We start from the raw sequence: 19,219 nt of genomic DNA, 5'->3' as shown, positions 1-19,219 counted from the left end.
TTCATCAATGGTGTTCATATATCTGTGAAACTCCAAGAGCATCGCTTCTGTTCCAGTCCAAATGAGGAAGATATCATCTATGTATCCCCACCATGCAGCAACATAGTTGAAGTGGTGGGACACATAGACGAAATCCTCCTCAAGGACACTCATTACCAAGGTAACGTATGCGGGCGCCATGTTAGCACCCATGGCGACTCCGCGCAGCTGGAGATAAAAATCATCTCCAAACAAAAAATAGTTTTTTTGTCAAAACAAATTTCAAAGGTTGTAAGATAAATTCCCTTGCCTAAATAGAAAATTCAGTATTTCTCAATTTCTTATTTACTGCATTTTGCCCCCGAGAGTGGTCAGTGGAGGTGTAAAGTGACATGACGTCAAAAGTAGCTACAATTATTTCACCTGATATGCTGACTTGGTAAATTTTTTGCAAAAAGTCAATAGTGTCTTTAACAAAAGAGTCAGTACGACTAGCTATCGGGTTGAGAACTTTATCCAAGTAGGCCCCAATGTTAGACAAAATGGAGTCACAACCTGAGACAATGGGTCTCCCAGGAGGATCAACGAGAGACTTATGGATTTTTGGGAGGATATATTTATTACCGGTGTAATTGGATGTTCAATGTTCAAAAAATCAAATAAATCTTTATCAATTATCTGTTCATTTAAAGCATCATTCAGAATATTCTTAATCTCTCTTGCAATTTCAAATTTAGGATCATAATTAAGTCTCTCATATACCTCCCGGTTCCCCAATTGTCTTTCAATCTCATGAATATAATTCTGGCGATCCATGATTACCACTGCGCGCCGCCTTTATCGGCACTTTTTATGACAATATCTTCATTGTGTGATAAATCATGTAAAGCTTGAATTTCAGCTCTCGTCATAATTGGGTTTTTAAAACCCTTTTCACAATTATTTTTCAAAACCTCAATATCTCTCGTAACAGCAGTAATAAATGCTTCTATCACAAGTGGACTGCTTGGTGGTACAAAATTACTCCTATATTTCAATGATGCCTCCTTCAACTTCAGTTCACCAACTGAAGCTGATCCTTGTTGCCATTGTGGGAAGTGGAGGGTGGGGATTACATTCCTCTCCTTTCCGTTTCCCCATTAAGGTGTGGGATATCCCACTTAATTGTTGGGATTTTTCCCCACCTAGTGGCATCTCTGGGACTCATGCCCTGCCTATTATGGTATGGTTTATACTATGTATTTGTCCACATATAATACTTAAAAATGACAAAAAATGTTTTTATTGGTTATGCATTTGTGACACTGCTAACCTTATTATGTAACCAATGCGGTATATACGGTATATTCCGGATTTATAAATCGTATGATTGAATCTGTTGATTTTAAAGTTACGGGAATAGATTGCATATTTGACCATTTCCAAAATGGCGATTTGAGCATCACAGGTGCCAGTGCGCATGTGCAGGCACATGGAATTATGGGAGGACTTCTGACCTCACAGACATGCCCAGTGGAATCATATGGACGCTGAGGACATAGCATGCAGCGATATTTGGAACATGTGAGTGTGGTTCCCATTAGGATGCGACACCTGGAACAATTTAATTATTTATGTATTTTCACTTATATTGTGCACAATATGTATTATTATAATAATGATGTTTTATAAAAAATCACATGTATATGCACTAAGCACTAATTATATACTTTGTATATATTGTATACTTTTTAATAATTTGTGAATAATTGATATATCAAATTGATGAATGGAGCACCTATATATGTCTGCACTTGTAGTATATTCACTGCTTGAGAAAGGATTGTATCCGAAACGTCGCCACACCATTTGGGTAATAAACATCACTTTTTTTTTTTTTTCTGGAAGTGCGCTGTGCTGTTTCCCCTTTTTTTCCCCCCTACTATTGCAGGGAGCCTTCTGAGATTGCTGGCTGGGAGTGCGTGCACTTTGTTAAGGTGCTGTGTTTGGTGCTGTTCCAATTTTTTAACCTATATCATAGATATATATATATATTTGGACGTGCGTTCCATGTCTTTTTCTACACTTGTTACTGTATGTTGTATAATATGTTCACTCTTTTTTTGTTTTCCTTGGTATCAGTACTCCTATTTTTTTAAATTAGTAGGAGTCTTTTTGTCTGAGACCACATAGAATGAGAGTTTTTAGATCTATTCACTTGGTGTTGATTGTTTGTGATGGCAGTTGTTGCTGTATCTGTTGGATGGCGGGACCAAGAGCCATGGGCTCTTTGCCTAGCAGCATGGGTGACGTGGGGCACCTAGGTCGCTACCCCTGCAGGTGCAGATTTTTGGTGGTCGACACTATACCTGACAGGTGGTTTAGGACCCATTAAGTTCAATGTGACTTGGCAGTGGTCTGATCAAATTGTTAACTAAGAACCTTATTTTCAGGTTTGTAAATTTTCTTAGCCTTAGTAGATAAATGTATGCAATTTGGATGTGTGGTCCATGCAAATTTCTATTGCTTAACAGTTTCCTTCAGGCAGTTTCTTTTGGTAGTTCCTACTTTTCTGTTTTAGAGTTTGTGGCAATATGGACTAAAAATTACAACTATCCCGGACAACAAGGTGGTTAGCACAATAACTCGGTCCCTTTGTCAGTTACTTTTTTTGATTGGTGTTGCACATCACAAGAAACTCCTCACAAATCTGCACAATGTCTAACACTCTTAGATACATGTAACTTTGTCCTCTGTTTTGGTGTGATAACGTTCATTGCTTATACTTTATCCTATTTGTTGATTGTTTTTGATTAGAAACGGTTAACTGGCAACTAAAAAGTGAACAATCTAAAGCTATAGAGAAACAATCTAATTGATTAGTCTCCGATGGTCATATGTTCAACATAGTTATCTTTTTGGAAGTATTTTCAAGCCATAAGCAATATGTTAATTTATTATATCGATATTGTCGGATGGCAGGATTTATTGTCTTCAGGCCAAATAGCTTAATTAGCTTCTCTCCCACTATAGTTGGACTTGTTCAACGCTGTGATCCCTGGAGAGAACAGTGACTGGATAATTTGGGCAGTACTTTTGAGATAAAATCAATAATGAAGAAAATCAGAAAATTACAGAAGGATCTTCATTTTCTTACCAAACCTTTATTATTGTGCAAATTAATGCAGCACAAGCAATTGCTACTGTAACTGAATTTTATTTTTGATATTCTATCTCTCAATGTTAAAATTATCCTACCCTTAACATTATAGACAGTTCATGTCTTTGTCAGTGGGCGACCTTACAAAATCAGCAAGGGATCAAATACTTATTTCCCCCACTGTATGCTTCTCCCTGGCTAGCCACTGCATACATAGCAGACAGCCATTTAGAGTATGTAAGAGATGTGGGGTATGCTTCCCTAATGGACAAAGCAAATTTAGAATCTAAAGAATGTAGATTCATTTCCAGTTGCTTATATAACACTGATGTATTCAACAACACTGTTCATAATGTCACCATCCATATCAATCCCTGTCCCCATTGCGGCTCATGCACACGAGGAGCAATTTGATTACCTCTGTGTTTTTTTTTTTCTTTGTAGGAGCCAGGAACAACTATTAATATACTTTTATGCCCAGAAAAGACAAACGTATTCAAGGAGTAATGCTTTACCAAATACTCATATTGCCGATTTCTAATAATTAAAATGCCACTGTCAATCACTTAATTGACATTTAAATCCACTGATTCCCATTGGAAGGCAATTGCGGGAAGCTGATAGGTTACTATGGCAGCTGGGATCCTATTGCTGCGATCTTTGTCCTCCTATGAAGCCATCATAGAATGTTAGGGTTGGAAGGGACCTCCAGTGTCATCATGTCCCACCCCCTCGATTCAGCATGGGGTTGGACACGATCACCCTGGAGGTCCCTTCAAACTCTTAACATTCTATCATTCTACTGTAGGATTGCCTTATATAGAACAGGTTTTCAAACTATTGCAGGTTAATGTCTCCTAAGTAATTTAAAAAAAAAAGTTTTTTGTTATATATTTAAAAAAATACAAAAAGTATCATCGTAGTTGGCATTGTCTTGTCAATAAAATAGAGTTATGAAAATAATGTTTAAACCATATATTATACCTTGAAAAGGAGCCGAAGTCTAAACATCAGAATTGCCGATTTTCTGTCTACACATTTTCCCCAAAAAGCCAATAAAGGGCAATCACATGTGTCATGTACTCCAAAATGGTGTCATTAATAAAACCTAAAGTTAGTTACCCAAAAGCAAGTTCTCACATAGTGGTTCTTCTTATTTTTCTGGTCCATTGACAGAGAAAAATACAAAAGTTTCAGTTTAAGAAAATAGTGTCACAAACCTAGCCAAAAACATTTAAAAAAAAAAACCCCTTACAACTATTTTGTGCTTTTTGATTTATTGTTACTGTGTATTCCAAAGTTTGTTAATATTGCTTATTTTCAAGCCATGCTAGGTCACATAGTATTCTGCTACAGATGGATCTGGATAAGTTGGAAACTTGGGCTGAAAGGTGGCAGATGAGGTTTAACAATGATAAATGTAAGGTTATACACATGGGAAGAAGGAATCAATATCACCATTACACACTGAACGGGAAACCACTGGGTAAATCTGACAGGGAGAAGGACTTGGGGATCCTAGTTAATGATAAACTTACCTGGAGCAGCCAGTGCCAAGCAGCAGCTGCCAAGGCAAACAGGATCATGGGGTGCATTAAAAGAGGTCTGGATACACATGATGAGAGCATTATACTGCCTCTGTACAAATCCCTAGTTAGACCGCACATGGAGTACTGTGTCCAGTTTTGGGCACCGGTGCTCAGGAAGGATATAATGGAACTAGAGAGAGTACAAAGGAGGGCAACAAAGTTAATAAAGGGGATGGGAGAACTACAATACCCAGATAGATTAGCGAAATTAGGATTATTTAGTCTAGAAAAAAGACGACTGAGGGGCGATCTAATAACCATGTATAAGTATATAAGGGGACAATACAAATATCTCGCTGAGGATCTGTTTATACCAAGGAAGGTGACGGGCACAAGGGGGCATTCTTTGCGTCTGGAGGAGAGAAGGTTTTTCCACCAACATAGAAGAGGATTCTTTACTGTTAGGGCAGTGAGAATCTGGAATTGCTTGCCTGAGGAGGTGGTGATGGCGAACTCAGTCGAGGGGTTCAAGAGAGGCCTGGATGTCTTCCTGGAGCAGAACAATATTGTATCATACAATTATTAGGTTCTGTAGAAGGATGTAGATCAGGGGATTTATTATGATGGAATATAGAAATATAGGCTGAACTGGATGGACAAATGTCTTTTTTCGGCCTTACTAACTATGTTACTATGTTACATTGTAGCGTTTAATTTTCTAGTGGACTGTGAGCCTTGGAGTTTCAAGTTGTGCTTTGTTGTTATGGAGGAGGTTACTTTTTCGTTAAACAAAATGTATGTAAATGAGAGGTACAGAACAGCCAATAAAGTAAAATGTAAAGTATTACAAACCAAGATGAAATTCAGGTAAGACAATGGTGACATTATATTAAATAGAATAACGTTAACCCTATGCGTTCACTCATTGGACAACAATTAACCAATTTAAAAAAAAGAAACAGGGCAGTGTAGAGGTGTTTGTGACTCCTTGCATGCTTCTATTTTCCAAAGGCACTATGTGGGTGAATGGGTGGGTCTTCTAGCAGTTCCTTTTTCAAGTACCAGGTTGGGATCTGGAATGTGTTTTGACTTTGTTCTGGATTGTAAAAGGTGAGAATGCTCTGACTCTTTCCTGGTATTAAAGCATTTTCCTACTGTAAATTATTTTAGGATGGATGCCTCTGACCAGTCCATCTTAAAGAGAAAGGATCATTTTTTCTAAAAAACTGGATTTTTTTTTTTGTAACTGCCGCTTACATCAAGTATTAGTTTACTATGTCCCTTTTCACGTAGCTTTACCTGGGCTCTAACCATCTGACTAAGCCCCTTAACATGTTGAAGGGTACAAAGGTGGTCAACTGTGTCAGGAACAAAGTGCTTAATTCTTAACGTAAATCTCTAAGCCACCTCTTATGACCACAAGCAATATGTGATGTCAACTTGGGGAAAGCCACGTTTGAAATGTCTGTCTGAATAATACCCATCTTGTAGCTCCTTCTTGGAAAAATGTATGTGTGAAAGATTTTTAAGGTCACTTCAACATATCTGCAAGTTTTTAAGGACTACATTCACATTGACTGTATGTCCTAGATGTCAGGGTCAGGTAACAAGTCTCCAGCCAAAAAGGCCTGTTATGGTGGTCCTGTAGTCAATGGGTATTAGAAGGTATTTGGAAAGCACATAAATACCACCCCTTGTTGTGGAGGAAGAGCCAACAACCCTATCAAAGGTAAAATGAATGTCTGGGGCAAAGAATTTGGAGTAAGTGTATTTTGAGGTGTCCATGAAAAGACCCCATTGGTAACTTGTGTGAAATATTGTTCGGGAGTTGTCCTTTTGAGAATCTGTCGGTGCAGCTTAACTCTATTCACTTGAAGTGATCTGGTCCTGCCATCTACGACTGTATGGCAAATATCCTTCTACAGCCTTAAACGTATTGCAAATCATTGATTTCAGTTTTTTTAGAGGAGAATATTAATATATTGCACATTTTTGTTTAAATAGCATTGCATAAATAATAATAATTTTTTTATTTATATAGTGCCAACATATTCCGCAGCGCTTTACAAATTATATAACTTTTTTTTTTGTTACACCTTTTCGTTAATGTTTTTTTCCTTAATGTTTTTGTCAACACCCCAACCCATCTTCACTCGTCATTCACAAATAATGATCATTCTATGTCTATAATATTTCATCTTTGGGCATCTCATTAAAAATGGGCTAAGACCCAGGAAAACCTGATGCTTAGAAGTTCACAGACAAGATTGCGTGTGCTAAAGCACTTAGAAAAATAGTCTGTTAATGATGTGGAATAAATTGTCAGATTTGGGGAGATGATGAAAACTAAATATGGATAATTCTTGTGGCTCAGTTCAGCTCAGTTAAATGTTTAAAATGTTAGCCTCATGGGAAAGTGATTGGTGCTTAAAAGTTTTACAAATTGACAGCATCTCCTTACTCCATTTTTCATCCTAAAGAAGTCTGCAAATATCCGTAGCTCAAGTCATTATGGTACATCAGTGATTCTAATTAGCTAAACAGGAGTTTGTTTCAGTCATTGATCTTCATAAACCTCTTGACAGAGCCTAATTTCTTGGTGATTTTTTCCCCTAATCTCTCGGCCTTTTTCAGTAGGACATGTAGATTTTTACTCGAAAGAACAAAAAGAAATAAAGTAGACAATGTAATTTGGGCTTCATACCAATTTATTGTTTCATGTATTCTGTAAAAATAGTGTCATGCTTGGCAAAAAATAAAAATACCACCCATTTTTTTTATTCTTTGTTAAATTATTAACGGTTAAGGAATATTAAAGCAAAAAATTACCAGAAGTACCCAAGGAGGATATTTAAATAAAGTAAAAAACATAAATAAATCAATTTATATATTCTAACTTTGATCATGATATATCTAAAATACTATTGATTTACCCACTTATTAAAAGTAGAGATTTTTTTAATAACAATGTATAACTTGCTCCAATTGTTTTTTTTCCTGAAACCTAACCTAATCTACAGATAAATGTTGTGCTATATATTGCCTTTCTATGATTACAAGATAGTCTTACCCAGAGATTACCCTTAATGTAAAATTTTGGGGGTCATAGAAATATTATATGCTTTAGGCTGCATTCAAACATACATTTCTTCGATTCCTGAATCATTTGCTTTTGTGTCTGCATTTCTTGTATTGGTCCATGTACTTTCCATTTGCAGTTCGTTGTGCACATTTACAGCACCCACACCAAAAATACATTTGGTTGAATGTAGCATAAAGGGGTGGTCCAAAACTTATGTTGATTTTAATGTTAAATGTCTGTCTATTTATTGTGATCATCTAATATTTTTTCTAATATTTTTTCTTAATGAAAAAGTCCTTACCGTTCCCTCTGTACTCTAACTACTTAATTTTTTTTATTTATTTTTTTACCTACTTATAGTTTGATGACATTTTGTTTGATAATCCCCATTGTATGCTGGGATGCTCAATGAGACGATGAGACGTCATCAGTGGGTAGAGCCTGTGGTCACCTCTGCTGCCTTTGTCCCCACACTAAAATGAAGCATCATTAGTGACGTCTGTTTCAGGGGATATTACTTTCAATACACAGTGACCATGTGCTCCCTCGCGTGCTCTAATGAGAAGTGACAAGCCAGCAAGAGAGCGCACTGTGCACGCGCTTTCTAAGCAGAGACCTACCTCGCCCCGAAAGGTGCAGAATTTTTAGGGGCAGAGTTGATCTCTGCTTTTTCTGTTCGCCTCATCCTCACCTATTGTGTTCTCTTGCTGGCCCAACACTTGTCATCAGTGCTGATGAGGGAGCGCACTGTGTCACTATGCATTTAAAGATATATCTCACACTGACAAGGGAGCTCCTACTGACCATTTGTCAAAACTCATAACTGACACATGCTCAGAAGAGGTTCAGGATTCATGTTCAGTTCAAGATGAATAAATAATAGTGTTCATAGTACACATAAGATAAATGATCCTGGAAGGGTGGGGGCATGCATAGAAGAGACTAGTGGTTCCCAGAAAAATGAAGAAAAAAGGGTCTTCTGTTGGACCCAGAAGTAAAAATAGGAAAAAGTTCCAAAGATAGAAGCCAGTTCTTAATGTAATAAAAAAATACATCAGTTACTTTTTGAAGATTTTTCAAATTTGAATGATCTCATGCATATGAAAGTGGACAGCCTTCTGATCAGAAGATGGGAGACTTTGGGCAAATATAATAATAATAATAATAATAATAATAATAATAATAATAATAATAAAACTTGTTGCCAGATCTTTGTATCTCTAGATTGACCAACTCGAAACTCATCTGTAGACAAAAACATCCAAAGTGAATTTTGTAGCATCTACACTCTTACTTAAATGGCTGCAGGGCTTACAGGAGATGTTTTGGCCTAATCTGTATGTTTTGCAGCAAAGGAATCAAATGCAACAACACAGCATTATAAAGGCCTGGTCTGGAAACACTTAAGGTATTTTAAGAATGAACTCTGTTCTATTACTTTTTCTGGTATTTATGCGTTTGGAACTGTTCTAGTTAACATTCAAGAGAAGACTTAAAAAAAGAAAGGTTTGCCAGAAGAGAAACCAAAGAGACTTCATTCCTTTGGTATGCCACGTCAAGCAATACAAGGGCAAAAGAAAATCTGTTAGATGGAGCTGCCCCAAAGGTAGGAAAGAGAAAGGATTCCTGCTAATACCAATATAGGAGAACACTGATGCCAAAAGAGTTGGCAGACTGCTTTGGTTTAATATAAAATGGACAAACATTACTCAGAACCCATGGGTACAACAAGATATGTTAGAAGGCTACAAAATAGAATTTTTGTATCGTCCGCCTAACAAATTTAAATTAACTTCAGGCCAGACTCCAGTCATTCATGAAAAACTGTTGGAAGATCTGGACAAACTGATTTAACTAGAATAAGCCATTACTTCAGTTTCCTTTTCAGAAGAATGCGAACACCTCTAACCAAAACTATTCCTTATAAGGAAAAAAACCTAAATGTTCTTTCAGAATAATAACAAACCAACATTTATTGAAAAAAGTGCATAAAATACAAAAGATTCAAGCTAGAGTCAATCAAAACAATGATTAATCACAATTTCCGTGATGTGTGTATTATCACATTCCTATTTTCCCTTTACCTGAGAAACACCTTGAGATTTGCCTATAAAAAGGAATTTTAAGATACTCCATTATCAGTTTCATGGTTTTTCCTTCAGCAATTTTCTTTTGCTCCATGGGTTTTCATGGTGTTTCTAATAATTCATCATAATTCTATAGCAATCGGTCTTCCTTTTGGTAGCAGATACAGCACAAATCCTCAAATCCCATGTATCCAGAACTCTTCTTTTATTAGGCTAGATTCACACATCCATGAAAGTGTTACAATAAAAGAGACTCGGACCAACTTTTTTCTCAGGTAATGCCCTAGTTGTATTTTATTTGCCTCCCTGTTGCATGACTTTTTACTCCCTCATCCAATTTTTTTTCAGTGAAGCATGTTAGACATTGTTTTTTTTTTTTTTTTGTTCTCTATTGATTCATAACAATGCATCTGTTAAGAACGGATGAAACTAAAATGAACTGAAGTACAAATTACCGTATATACTCGAGTATAAGCCGACCCAAGTATAAGCCGACCCCCCTAATTTTGCCACAAAAAACTGGGAAAACTTATTGACTCGAGTATAAGCCTAGGGTGGAAAATGCAGCAGCTACCGGTGAATTTCAAAAATAAAAATAGATGCTCCATACCATTCATTATTGCCCCATAGATGCTCCATATAAAGCTGTGCCATATATAATGCTCCATACCATTGATTATTGCCCCATATATTATCCATATATAGCTGTGCCATATAGAATGCTCTGCACCGTTCATTATGGCCCCATAGATGCTCCATATAAAGCTGTGCCCCATATACAATGCTCTGCACCGTTCATTATGGCCCTATAGATGCTCCATATAAAGCTGTGCCATATATAATGCTCTGCACTGTTCAGTTTGGCCCCATAGATGCTCCTTATATAGCTGTGCCCTATATGCTCTGCACCGTTCAGTTTGGCCCTATAGATGCTCCTTATAAAGCTGTGCCCTATATAATGCTCTGCACCGTTCATTATGGCCCCATAGATGCTCCATATAAAGCTGTGCCATATATAATGCTCTGCACCGTTCAATATGGCCCCATAGATGCTCCTTATAAAGCTGTGCCCCATATACAATGCTCTGCACCGTTCATTATGGCCCTATAGATGCTCCATATAAAGCTGTGCCATATACAGTGGGGCAAAAAAGTATTTAGTCATTCAGCAATAGTGCAAGTTCCACCACTTAAAAAGATGAGAGGCGTCTGTAATTTACATCATAGGTAGACCTCAACTATGGGAGACAAACTGAGAAAAAAAAAATCCAGAAAATCACATTGTCTGTTTTTTAATCATTTTATTTGCATATTATGGTGGAAAATAAGTATTTGGTCAGAAACAAAATTTCATCTCAATACTTTGTAATATATCCTTTGTTGGCAATGACAGAGGTCAAACGTTTTCTGTAAGTCTTCACAAGGTTGCCACACACTGTTGTTGGTATGTTGGCCCATTCCTCCATGCAGATCTCCTCTAGAGCAGTGATGTTTTTGGCTTTTCGCTTGGCAACACGGACTTTCAACTCCCTCCAAAGGTTTTCTATAGGGTTGAGATCTGGAGACTGGCTAGGCCACTCCAGGACCTTGAAATGCTTCTTATGAAGCCACTCCTTCGTTGCCCTGGCGGTGTGCTTTGCATCATTGTCATGTTGAAAGACCCAGCCACGTTTCATCTTCAATGCCCTTGCTGATGGAAGGAGGTTTGCACTCAAAATCTCACGATACATGGCCCCATTCATTCTTTCATGTACCCGGATCAGTCGTCCTGGCCCCTTTGCAGAGAAACAGCCCCAAAGCATGATGTTTCCACCACCATGCTTTACAGTAGGTATGGTGTTTGATGGATGCAACTCAGTATTCTTTTTCCTCCAAACACGACAAGTTGTGTTTCTACCAAACAGTTCCAGTTTGGTTTCATCAGACCATAGGACATTCTCCCAAAACTCCTCTGGATCATCCAAATGCTCTCTAGCAAACTTCAGACGGGCCCGGACATGTACTGGCTTAAGCAGTGGGACACGTCTGGCACTGCAGGATCTGAGTCCATGGTGGCGTAGTGTGTTACTTATGATAGGCCTTGTTACATTGGTCCCAGCTCTCTGCAGTTCATTCACTAGGTCCCCCCGCGTGGTTCTGGGATTTTTGCTCACCGTTCTTGTGATCATTCTGACCCCACGGGGTGGGATTTCGCGTGGAGCCCCAGATCGAGGGAGATTATCAGTGGTCTTGAATGTCTTCCATTTTCTAATTATTGCTCCCACTGTTGATTTCTTCACTCCAAGCTGGTTGGCTATTGCAGATTCAGTCTTCCCAGCCTGGTGCAGGGCTACAATTTTGTTTCTGGTGTCCTTTGACAGCTCTTTGGTCTTCACCATAGTGGAGTTTGGAGTCAGACTGTTTGAGGGTGTGCACAGGTGTCTTTTTATACTGATAACAAGTTTAAACAGGTGCCATTACTACAGGTAATGAGTGGAGGAAAGAGGAGACTCTTAAAGAAGAAGTTACAGGTCTGTGAGAGCCAGAAATCTTGATTGTTTGTTTCTGACCAAATACTTATTTTCCACCATAATATGCAAATAAAATGATAAAAAAAGACAATGTGATTTTCTGGATTTTTTTTCCTCAGTTTGTCTCCCATAGTTGAGGTCTACCTATGATGTAAATTACAGACGCCTCTCATCTTTTTAAGTGGTGGAACTTGCACTATTGCTGAATGACTAAATACTTTTTTGCCCCACTGTATGCTCTGCACCGTTCAGGTTGGCCCCATAGATGCTCCTTATAAAGCTGTGCCATATATGCTCTGCACCGTTCAGTTTGGCCCCATAGATGCTCATTATAAAGCTGTGCCATATATGCTCTGCACCGTTCAGTTTGGCCCCATAGATGCTCCTTATAAAGCTGTGCCCTATATGCTCTGCACCGTTCAGTATGGCCCCATAGATGCTCCTTATAAAGCTGTGCCTTATATGCTCTGCACCGTTCAGTTTGGCCCCATAGATGCTCATTATAAAGCTGCCCCATATGGAATGCTCTGCACCGTTCAGTTTGGCCCCATAGATGCTCCACATAAATCTGTGCCATATATAACGCTGCTGCTGCTGCAATAAAAAAAACAAAACACATACTCACCTCTCTTGCTTGCAGCTCCCCAGCATCCGGTCCCGGCGTCTCTCCGCACTGACTAATCAGGCAGAGGGATGTGGACAGAGTGTGGATCGTGGACAGGTAAATATGCGATACTTACCTTCCCCCGGACAGCTGGTCTCCGGGTGCCGCAGCCTCTTCCTCTGTCAGCGGTCACCGGCACCGCTGATTAGAGAAATGAATATTCATTTCTCTAATGAGCGGTCCCACGTGACCACTGTACAGGGGAAGAGCTGCGGCACCCGGAGACAGTGTGACAGGCAGGGGGAGCGTCAGGATCGCCGGGACTAGGTAAGTATGCCTCAGCGCTCTCTCCCCCTCACCCGCCGACCCTGCCACAGACCGTGACTCGAGTATAAGCCGAGAGGGGCACTTTCAGCCCAAAAATTTGGGCTGAAAATCTCGGCTTATACTCGAGTATATACGTTAAGTCTTCCTAGTTTAATCTATGTCTTGGGAATCCCCATAGATTTTATGGAAGGTGGTGGTCTACTGATCCCCAAAATGGATGACAAGATGACCATGCTCTGAGTCTCCTGGATTGGAGACACGGACCTGTTGAAAAACTGGTTTGTGTATGGCTCAGTGAAAGTCTATGGGTCAGTGTGCTGTCTGAGAAAAAAATGGACAGTACTAGGACGTGTCGCATGGATGTGTGAATGTGACCTTAAGAGATCTAGGCTTAGTTATAAACTAGGAAAAACTTTTTTTTGTTCCAGAATCAAATTTTTTTTTTCCGATTAGTCCTTTTAGATTTGGTTAATCTTTTCTACCCCTTTCATTACATGAAATTATCTTAGGGAAGAAATGTTTTTTTCAGGAAAAAACAGGGCCTGATTCATCAAATCTTTCAAGCAAGAATTCTGGCATAAAAGGTTTGAAAAGTCACAAAATTTAGGTGCAATTTGAAGCTGTGCCTAAACTTTGCGACTTCTCGCATCTTTATGACAGTTTCTCCCAGCTCTGTCAAGATGGGCATTATAGGGGCGTGACATCCACCGTTCGTCAAATTCATGACAATTGGCCGCGTTCTCTATGCCACAAATCTGCGCCACTGTAGTATTTCCTTTGAACGCACACAGGTGTACGCCATTTGTCTGGCACTCCTGAATCATAAAGGAACTCCAGCACGCCCCTTCATCAAGACCAGCAGGAACAATGCTGGTCTTGAGGAATTGGGCCCAAAGACTTCTTGAATGAGAATTTTTGGTCTTATGAAATCCTGTGTCCAGTGTGTACACTGGAGACAATTTCATATACAGATCTTAATAGACTAGCACTTTTTTTCATGGGACAAAACCCCAAAATGTCTGAATGGCAACCATTTGTCTTCCATTTTTTGTAATAACCACTCTTATCTGATGGACATACACATCTTAATAGATTAGTACTTTTTTCATGGGACAAAATCTCAAAATCTCTGAATGCAATCATAAATTTTCTGTTTTTTGTAAGAACCACTCTAATCTGATGGATATCTTCTCTAAATCTTCAAATTTGGATTCACGGAAATACTTCACCATACATCATAAAGACTCCATTCTCAGAGGATGGGCAACCAAAATACAAAACTCATATATCTTCAGGGAAACATGGTCAAATTATATCCAGCAAATATCATTAAAGGGAATCTGTCAGCAGGTTTTTACTGCCTCATCTGTGAGCTACATAATGTAGGCAAAGAGACCCTCAATCCAGCAATGTATCGGTTAGTTTACTGGGTGCAGCAGTTGTGATGCAATCAAAGTTTTTAGATTTAGCAATGCAGGAGAGCTAAGAGAGCTAACCCCGCCCACACCAGGCTCTGTATGTCCATTATACAACCAAAAGTGGGTCCCTTCTGACGAAGTATGAAATCCTTTCATCAGAAATAATGAAGAAACCCAATAACTAAAAGAATGGAGAAATATCTTAAATGTTATTTCATAATATACAAAGGAATATAATACAGTACTTAATGGAGATCAGAGAGGAGCACAGCTAAAAAGTAAAGAGGAAGGTGAAAATAATCCCTGTATAAAATAGACAAAAAAAATTCCACAAAACCTAGGCTCCCAAGAATACTGAACCATTATATACATGGTAAGACTATGTGCACACGTTGCAAAATCGTCAGGTAAACCGCACTGCGGATTACCCGTGGATTTGCCGCGGTTTTTGTGCGGATTCCACCTGCGGTTATACTCCTGCGGGTTCCTGTTGAGAAGCAGGTGTAAACCGCTGTGGAATCCGCACAAAGAATCGACATGCTGCGGAAAAAACACGGCTGCGTTTCCGTGCGTTTTTTTCCGCAGCATGTGCACTGTGGATTTTGTTTTCCATACGTTTACATGGTACTGTACACTCCCTGACAGAAGTTATGTCGCTTATCCATGTTATGTAAATAAAAGCTTATAACCTGGCGTTAATTCATCCATTGGTGTTGTGAATTCCGTTCTGGAGCTCCCTCCTGTGGTTGCTAATGGTATTTTTGTGAGTTCTGCCCTTGGGCTCCCTCTGGTGGTTTCGAGTGGAACTGCTGCTCCTTTAGGTAGCTGTGGCAGCTGCCTTCACTAATCGCCTTGCCTGGGTTTGTTATTTAAACCTGCTCTGGGCTTTAGTTCATGCCAGCTGTCAATGTTCTTGGTTGGATTTGGTTCTCTCCTTGGATTTCTCATATGGCCTGTCCTTGTCAGCAAAAGATAAGTTTTTGCTAAGTTTTTGTTTGTCCATTTGCCTGGACTCTATTGCTCTGCAAATATGTCTCTTTTTGTCCAGCTTGTCACTATGTCATATTCAGGCTAGCTGGAAGCTCTGGGAAAGCAGATTTGCCCCTCCACACCGTGAGTCGGTGTGGAGTTCATTTTTGTAAACTCTGCGTGGATTTTGTAGTTTTTAATACTGACCGCACAGTATCCTTTTCTCTCTGTCTATCAAGTTTAGTATTGGCCTCCTTTGCTGAAATCTGATTTCATTTCTGTGTACGTCATTTCCCTCTTCACTCACAGTCAATATTTGTGGGGGGCTGTCTTTCCTTTTGGGGTTTTCTCTGAGGCAAGATAGCTTTCTATTTCCTTCTTTAGGGGTAGTTAGTTCTTAGGCTGTGTAGAGGTGTCTAGGGAGAGTCAGGAACATCCCACGGCTATTACTAGTGTTGTTGTTAGGATTAGGGATTGTGGTCAGTAGAGATACCACCTTCTCAGAGCTCGTCCCGTGTTGCGTTTTAGCCACCAGGTCATATCAGTATGGCCTCTTAACCACCAGGTCATAACACATTGGTTGTATAAATTATTCTTTTGAAAGCTGAAACCCTCCGAAATGTGGTTTAGGTTAAGGAAATAAATTGCCATCAATGCAGAAATATTGATCAGTTAATGGACACAGAATGGTCAGATTTTGCAAGACAAAAGTTTTGTCGCCCACAGAAAGTAATGTGATATTCAAACAAATAATTAACTTAAAATACAAATATATGTTGCATAACATTAGTGAATGAAGTTGTGGTGCTATTAGAGTCATATTTAATATTTTGTGTGACTTTCATGAGCTTGAAGGACTGCATCCATGCGGTTCAACAATGATTCATACAATTTATTAATCATCATTCATCATTCATTAAGTCATCAGGAATAGCAAAGAATGCATTCTTACATGCCTCCCAGGGTTCATCTAGATTCTTTGCTTTTGTCTTCCAAGCTTCCTCTTTCATCCTACCCCAAACATGCTCAATGATGTTCATGTCTGGTGACTGGGCTGGCCAGTTCCTTGAGCACCTTGATCTTTTTTTGCCTGGAGGAACTTTGTTGTAGAGATGGATGTATGAGATGGAGCACCATCCTGCTGCAGAATTTGACCCTTTTTATTATTTGGAATATAAGAGGTAGCTAATACTTCTTGTTATTTTAGGCTATTGATATTGCTTTCACCTTGCAAATCTTTCGTACACCCCCATACTGAATGTAACCCCAGACCATGATCTTTCCACTACCAAATGTAACTGTTTTCTGGGTGTATTTTGGATCCATACGAGCTCCAGTAGGTCTCTTGCAGTATTTGCGGTGGCTGTGGTGTAATTCTACTGAAGATTCATCAGAAAAATCCACCTTCTGCCACTTTTCCAGCGTCCATCTGTTTATCAGGCTGTGGGACTTACCAAATGCCACACTTTTTTTTTTTTTATTTGCCTCTTGATTAATGCTGGCTTCTGGGCACTGATTCGACCATGGAGGCCATTTTGAGACAGAATCCTACAAACTGTTCTTGTTCACACAGGGACTTGAGGTGACCTGGCCTGTTGGAGCTCTGCTGCAGTGGAAGAGGGGGTTTGCTTTGGATTTTTTAACCAACAAATGTTCCTCCTGAGCAGTTGTATTGCGGGGTCTGCTGGACCTGGGCTTGTCAAACACATCTCCAGTCTCTTCAAATCTTTTTTTAATTATTTGTACTTGACGCTGAGACACATTAAAGGTGCCAGCCACCTCTGCAGTAGATCTGGTCTTCAGCCTCTTGATAATCCAGGCTTTGGTCACAGAGTGGATTTTTGGCATGTTGTCAGAGCTCAAGTTGCAGTTCAAGTGAAGGTCTGGGGTGCTGGGTTTCTTTTTATACACACACTTATTAACAAATCATTTACTGAGCACAGGTGAGGATGTAAACTAGGATTGGGTGCATTATATGACTAGGCTACAAAACTTTTGTCTTGCCAAAATCTGACCATTCTGTGTCCATTAACTGATCAATATTTCTGCATTGATGCCAATTTATTTTCTTAACCTAAGAAACATTTCGGAGGGATTCAGCTTTCAAAAGAATAATTTATACAACCAATGGATGCATTTAACTTCTGGTTATAACCTTTTATTTACATAACATGGATAAGCGACATAACTTCTGTCAGGGAGTGTACAACGCATGGAAAACAGCTGCAGATCCGCAGCGTCATATCTACTGCGGATCCGCAGCAAAATCCGCAATGTGTGCACATAGCCTAATGATTATAGAGGAAGGGGGAGTTAATGTAGAAATCGCAGGAACACGAGATGCCACCACAGACAGGAGGCAGACCAAGAGTTAAGGGTTTTTATTAAACAATAAATGCACTCCACGCAGGGAGTGAGGGATTGCCGAGGGATAGTAGGAATGGGGCTGAACTGTTGAGGAAGGATGAGTAGGGGCAAACGATAGTTCAATATGTAAGTGGTGACACTTTTTCAGACTGATGTCTTCTGGTATGCAGAATTCCAACGGTGGCACCAATAGCAGCGGCACGTGGTGTCTCAGTGTTGTCTGGGTCATGTGAGGATCCAACGGTGGCACCGACAACAGAGGCACTTGACACGCCGACGCAGTCTATGAGAAGCGAGTAGATTTCCCGTACCCAGCGGTGTCTGGCACGGTACTGAGTCCAACGTGAGGTACCGCTGGAACGAACTCTCACTCCGTGGTGTGTGCAGGTCCTTGTTCAACAGGTACTGGCCTGGCCGGGAGTCCCACACGGCGTCCTGCTAATGGCATGGTCTGTGGTGTTGGCTCTGAGTCATCTCCTAGCGAGGAAGGTGGCTGGAACCTTTCAATTGGTCGCCAAGCAGTCAGGGACCTCTCTGCCGAGGGTCTGTAGGGGGGCGGCCTGCCACTTTTCCGCGCGTAGCGCTAACTGGCCCCGCCCCGCCTAGCCAAGTCACATGACGTCCAGCAATCTAGATCTTCCCCCCCTGCAACATGAGTGACAGCTCCGGCAGTTTCGGGAACGGCGTGTAAAAGGTACCCCTGCTCTGGTACTCCTCCTTAACATTAATATGAGAAGCACATGCAGCATCAATTAGAATATATCCACAAACAATAGCACCTGTGTGTAATATGCATAAATATAGTATCAAGTTTGAATTGGAATCACACAACAGGAGTATGTATTTTGGCTGATGGGTGAATAAAGAATATGACTTATAGACTTGGCTTATGATGTAGCCAAGTATATGGCTCAAGATGGCCACTGGGTCCTTCCGGGTCCCACATTGAAGGTGGCTTGTGAGCGCCTACTGGGAGCAGGCGCTGGAATGCCTCCTTCTCTGCCTGTCAGATCGCTGCACAGTGCATCCACTGATGTGATGCCTTTTTTAAATTTCAAAACACCCCCTAAATTATTATTTTTTAAAAATGTTAAGTTAACTATTCTTGCAAAAGGTAAACCTATATATTGCTACATTATTGTAAAGATTAATAGTTTTGGATTTCACAAGAATTATTTTTTTTTTCTTAAAACATGCTTTTTTTGTAT

At 39.7% G+C, this 19,219-nt stretch overlaps 1 protein-coding gene across 3 annotated transcripts in view; it reads left to right on the top strand.

Moving 5' to 3' along the window:
• The window catches only part of CNTLN (centlein), a 578,743-nt gene that overhangs the window by 90,095 nt on the left and 469,429 nt on the right, over nt 1–19,219 (top strand). Inside the window, exons 1-2 of one of the 3 annotated variants that reach the window (XM_077249954.1) lie at nt 1,518–1,542; nt 9,203–9,335. The exons of the other annotated variants lie outside the window; for them this stretch is intronic. Coding sequence (XP_077106069.1) covers nt 9,319–9,335 — 17 coding nt within the window. The 5' untranslated portion in view covers nt 1,518–1,542; nt 9,203–9,318. Of the gene's footprint in view, nt 1–1,517; nt 1,543–9,202; nt 9,336–19,219 lie in introns of those variants that run through there. 3 annotated transcript variants of the gene reach the window in all.

Source organism: Ranitomeya variabilis, chromosome 1, assembly GCF_051348905.1.
Source record: "Ranitomeya variabilis isolate aRanVar5 chromosome 1, aRanVar5.hap1, whole genome shotgun sequence".
NCBI lineage: Eukaryota > Metazoa > Chordata > Amphibia > Anura > Dendrobatidae > Ranitomeya > Ranitomeya variabilis.
The sequence above is the reverse complement of the archived record's forward strand: the minus strand, read 5'-3'. Positions and strand labels throughout refer to the sequence as shown.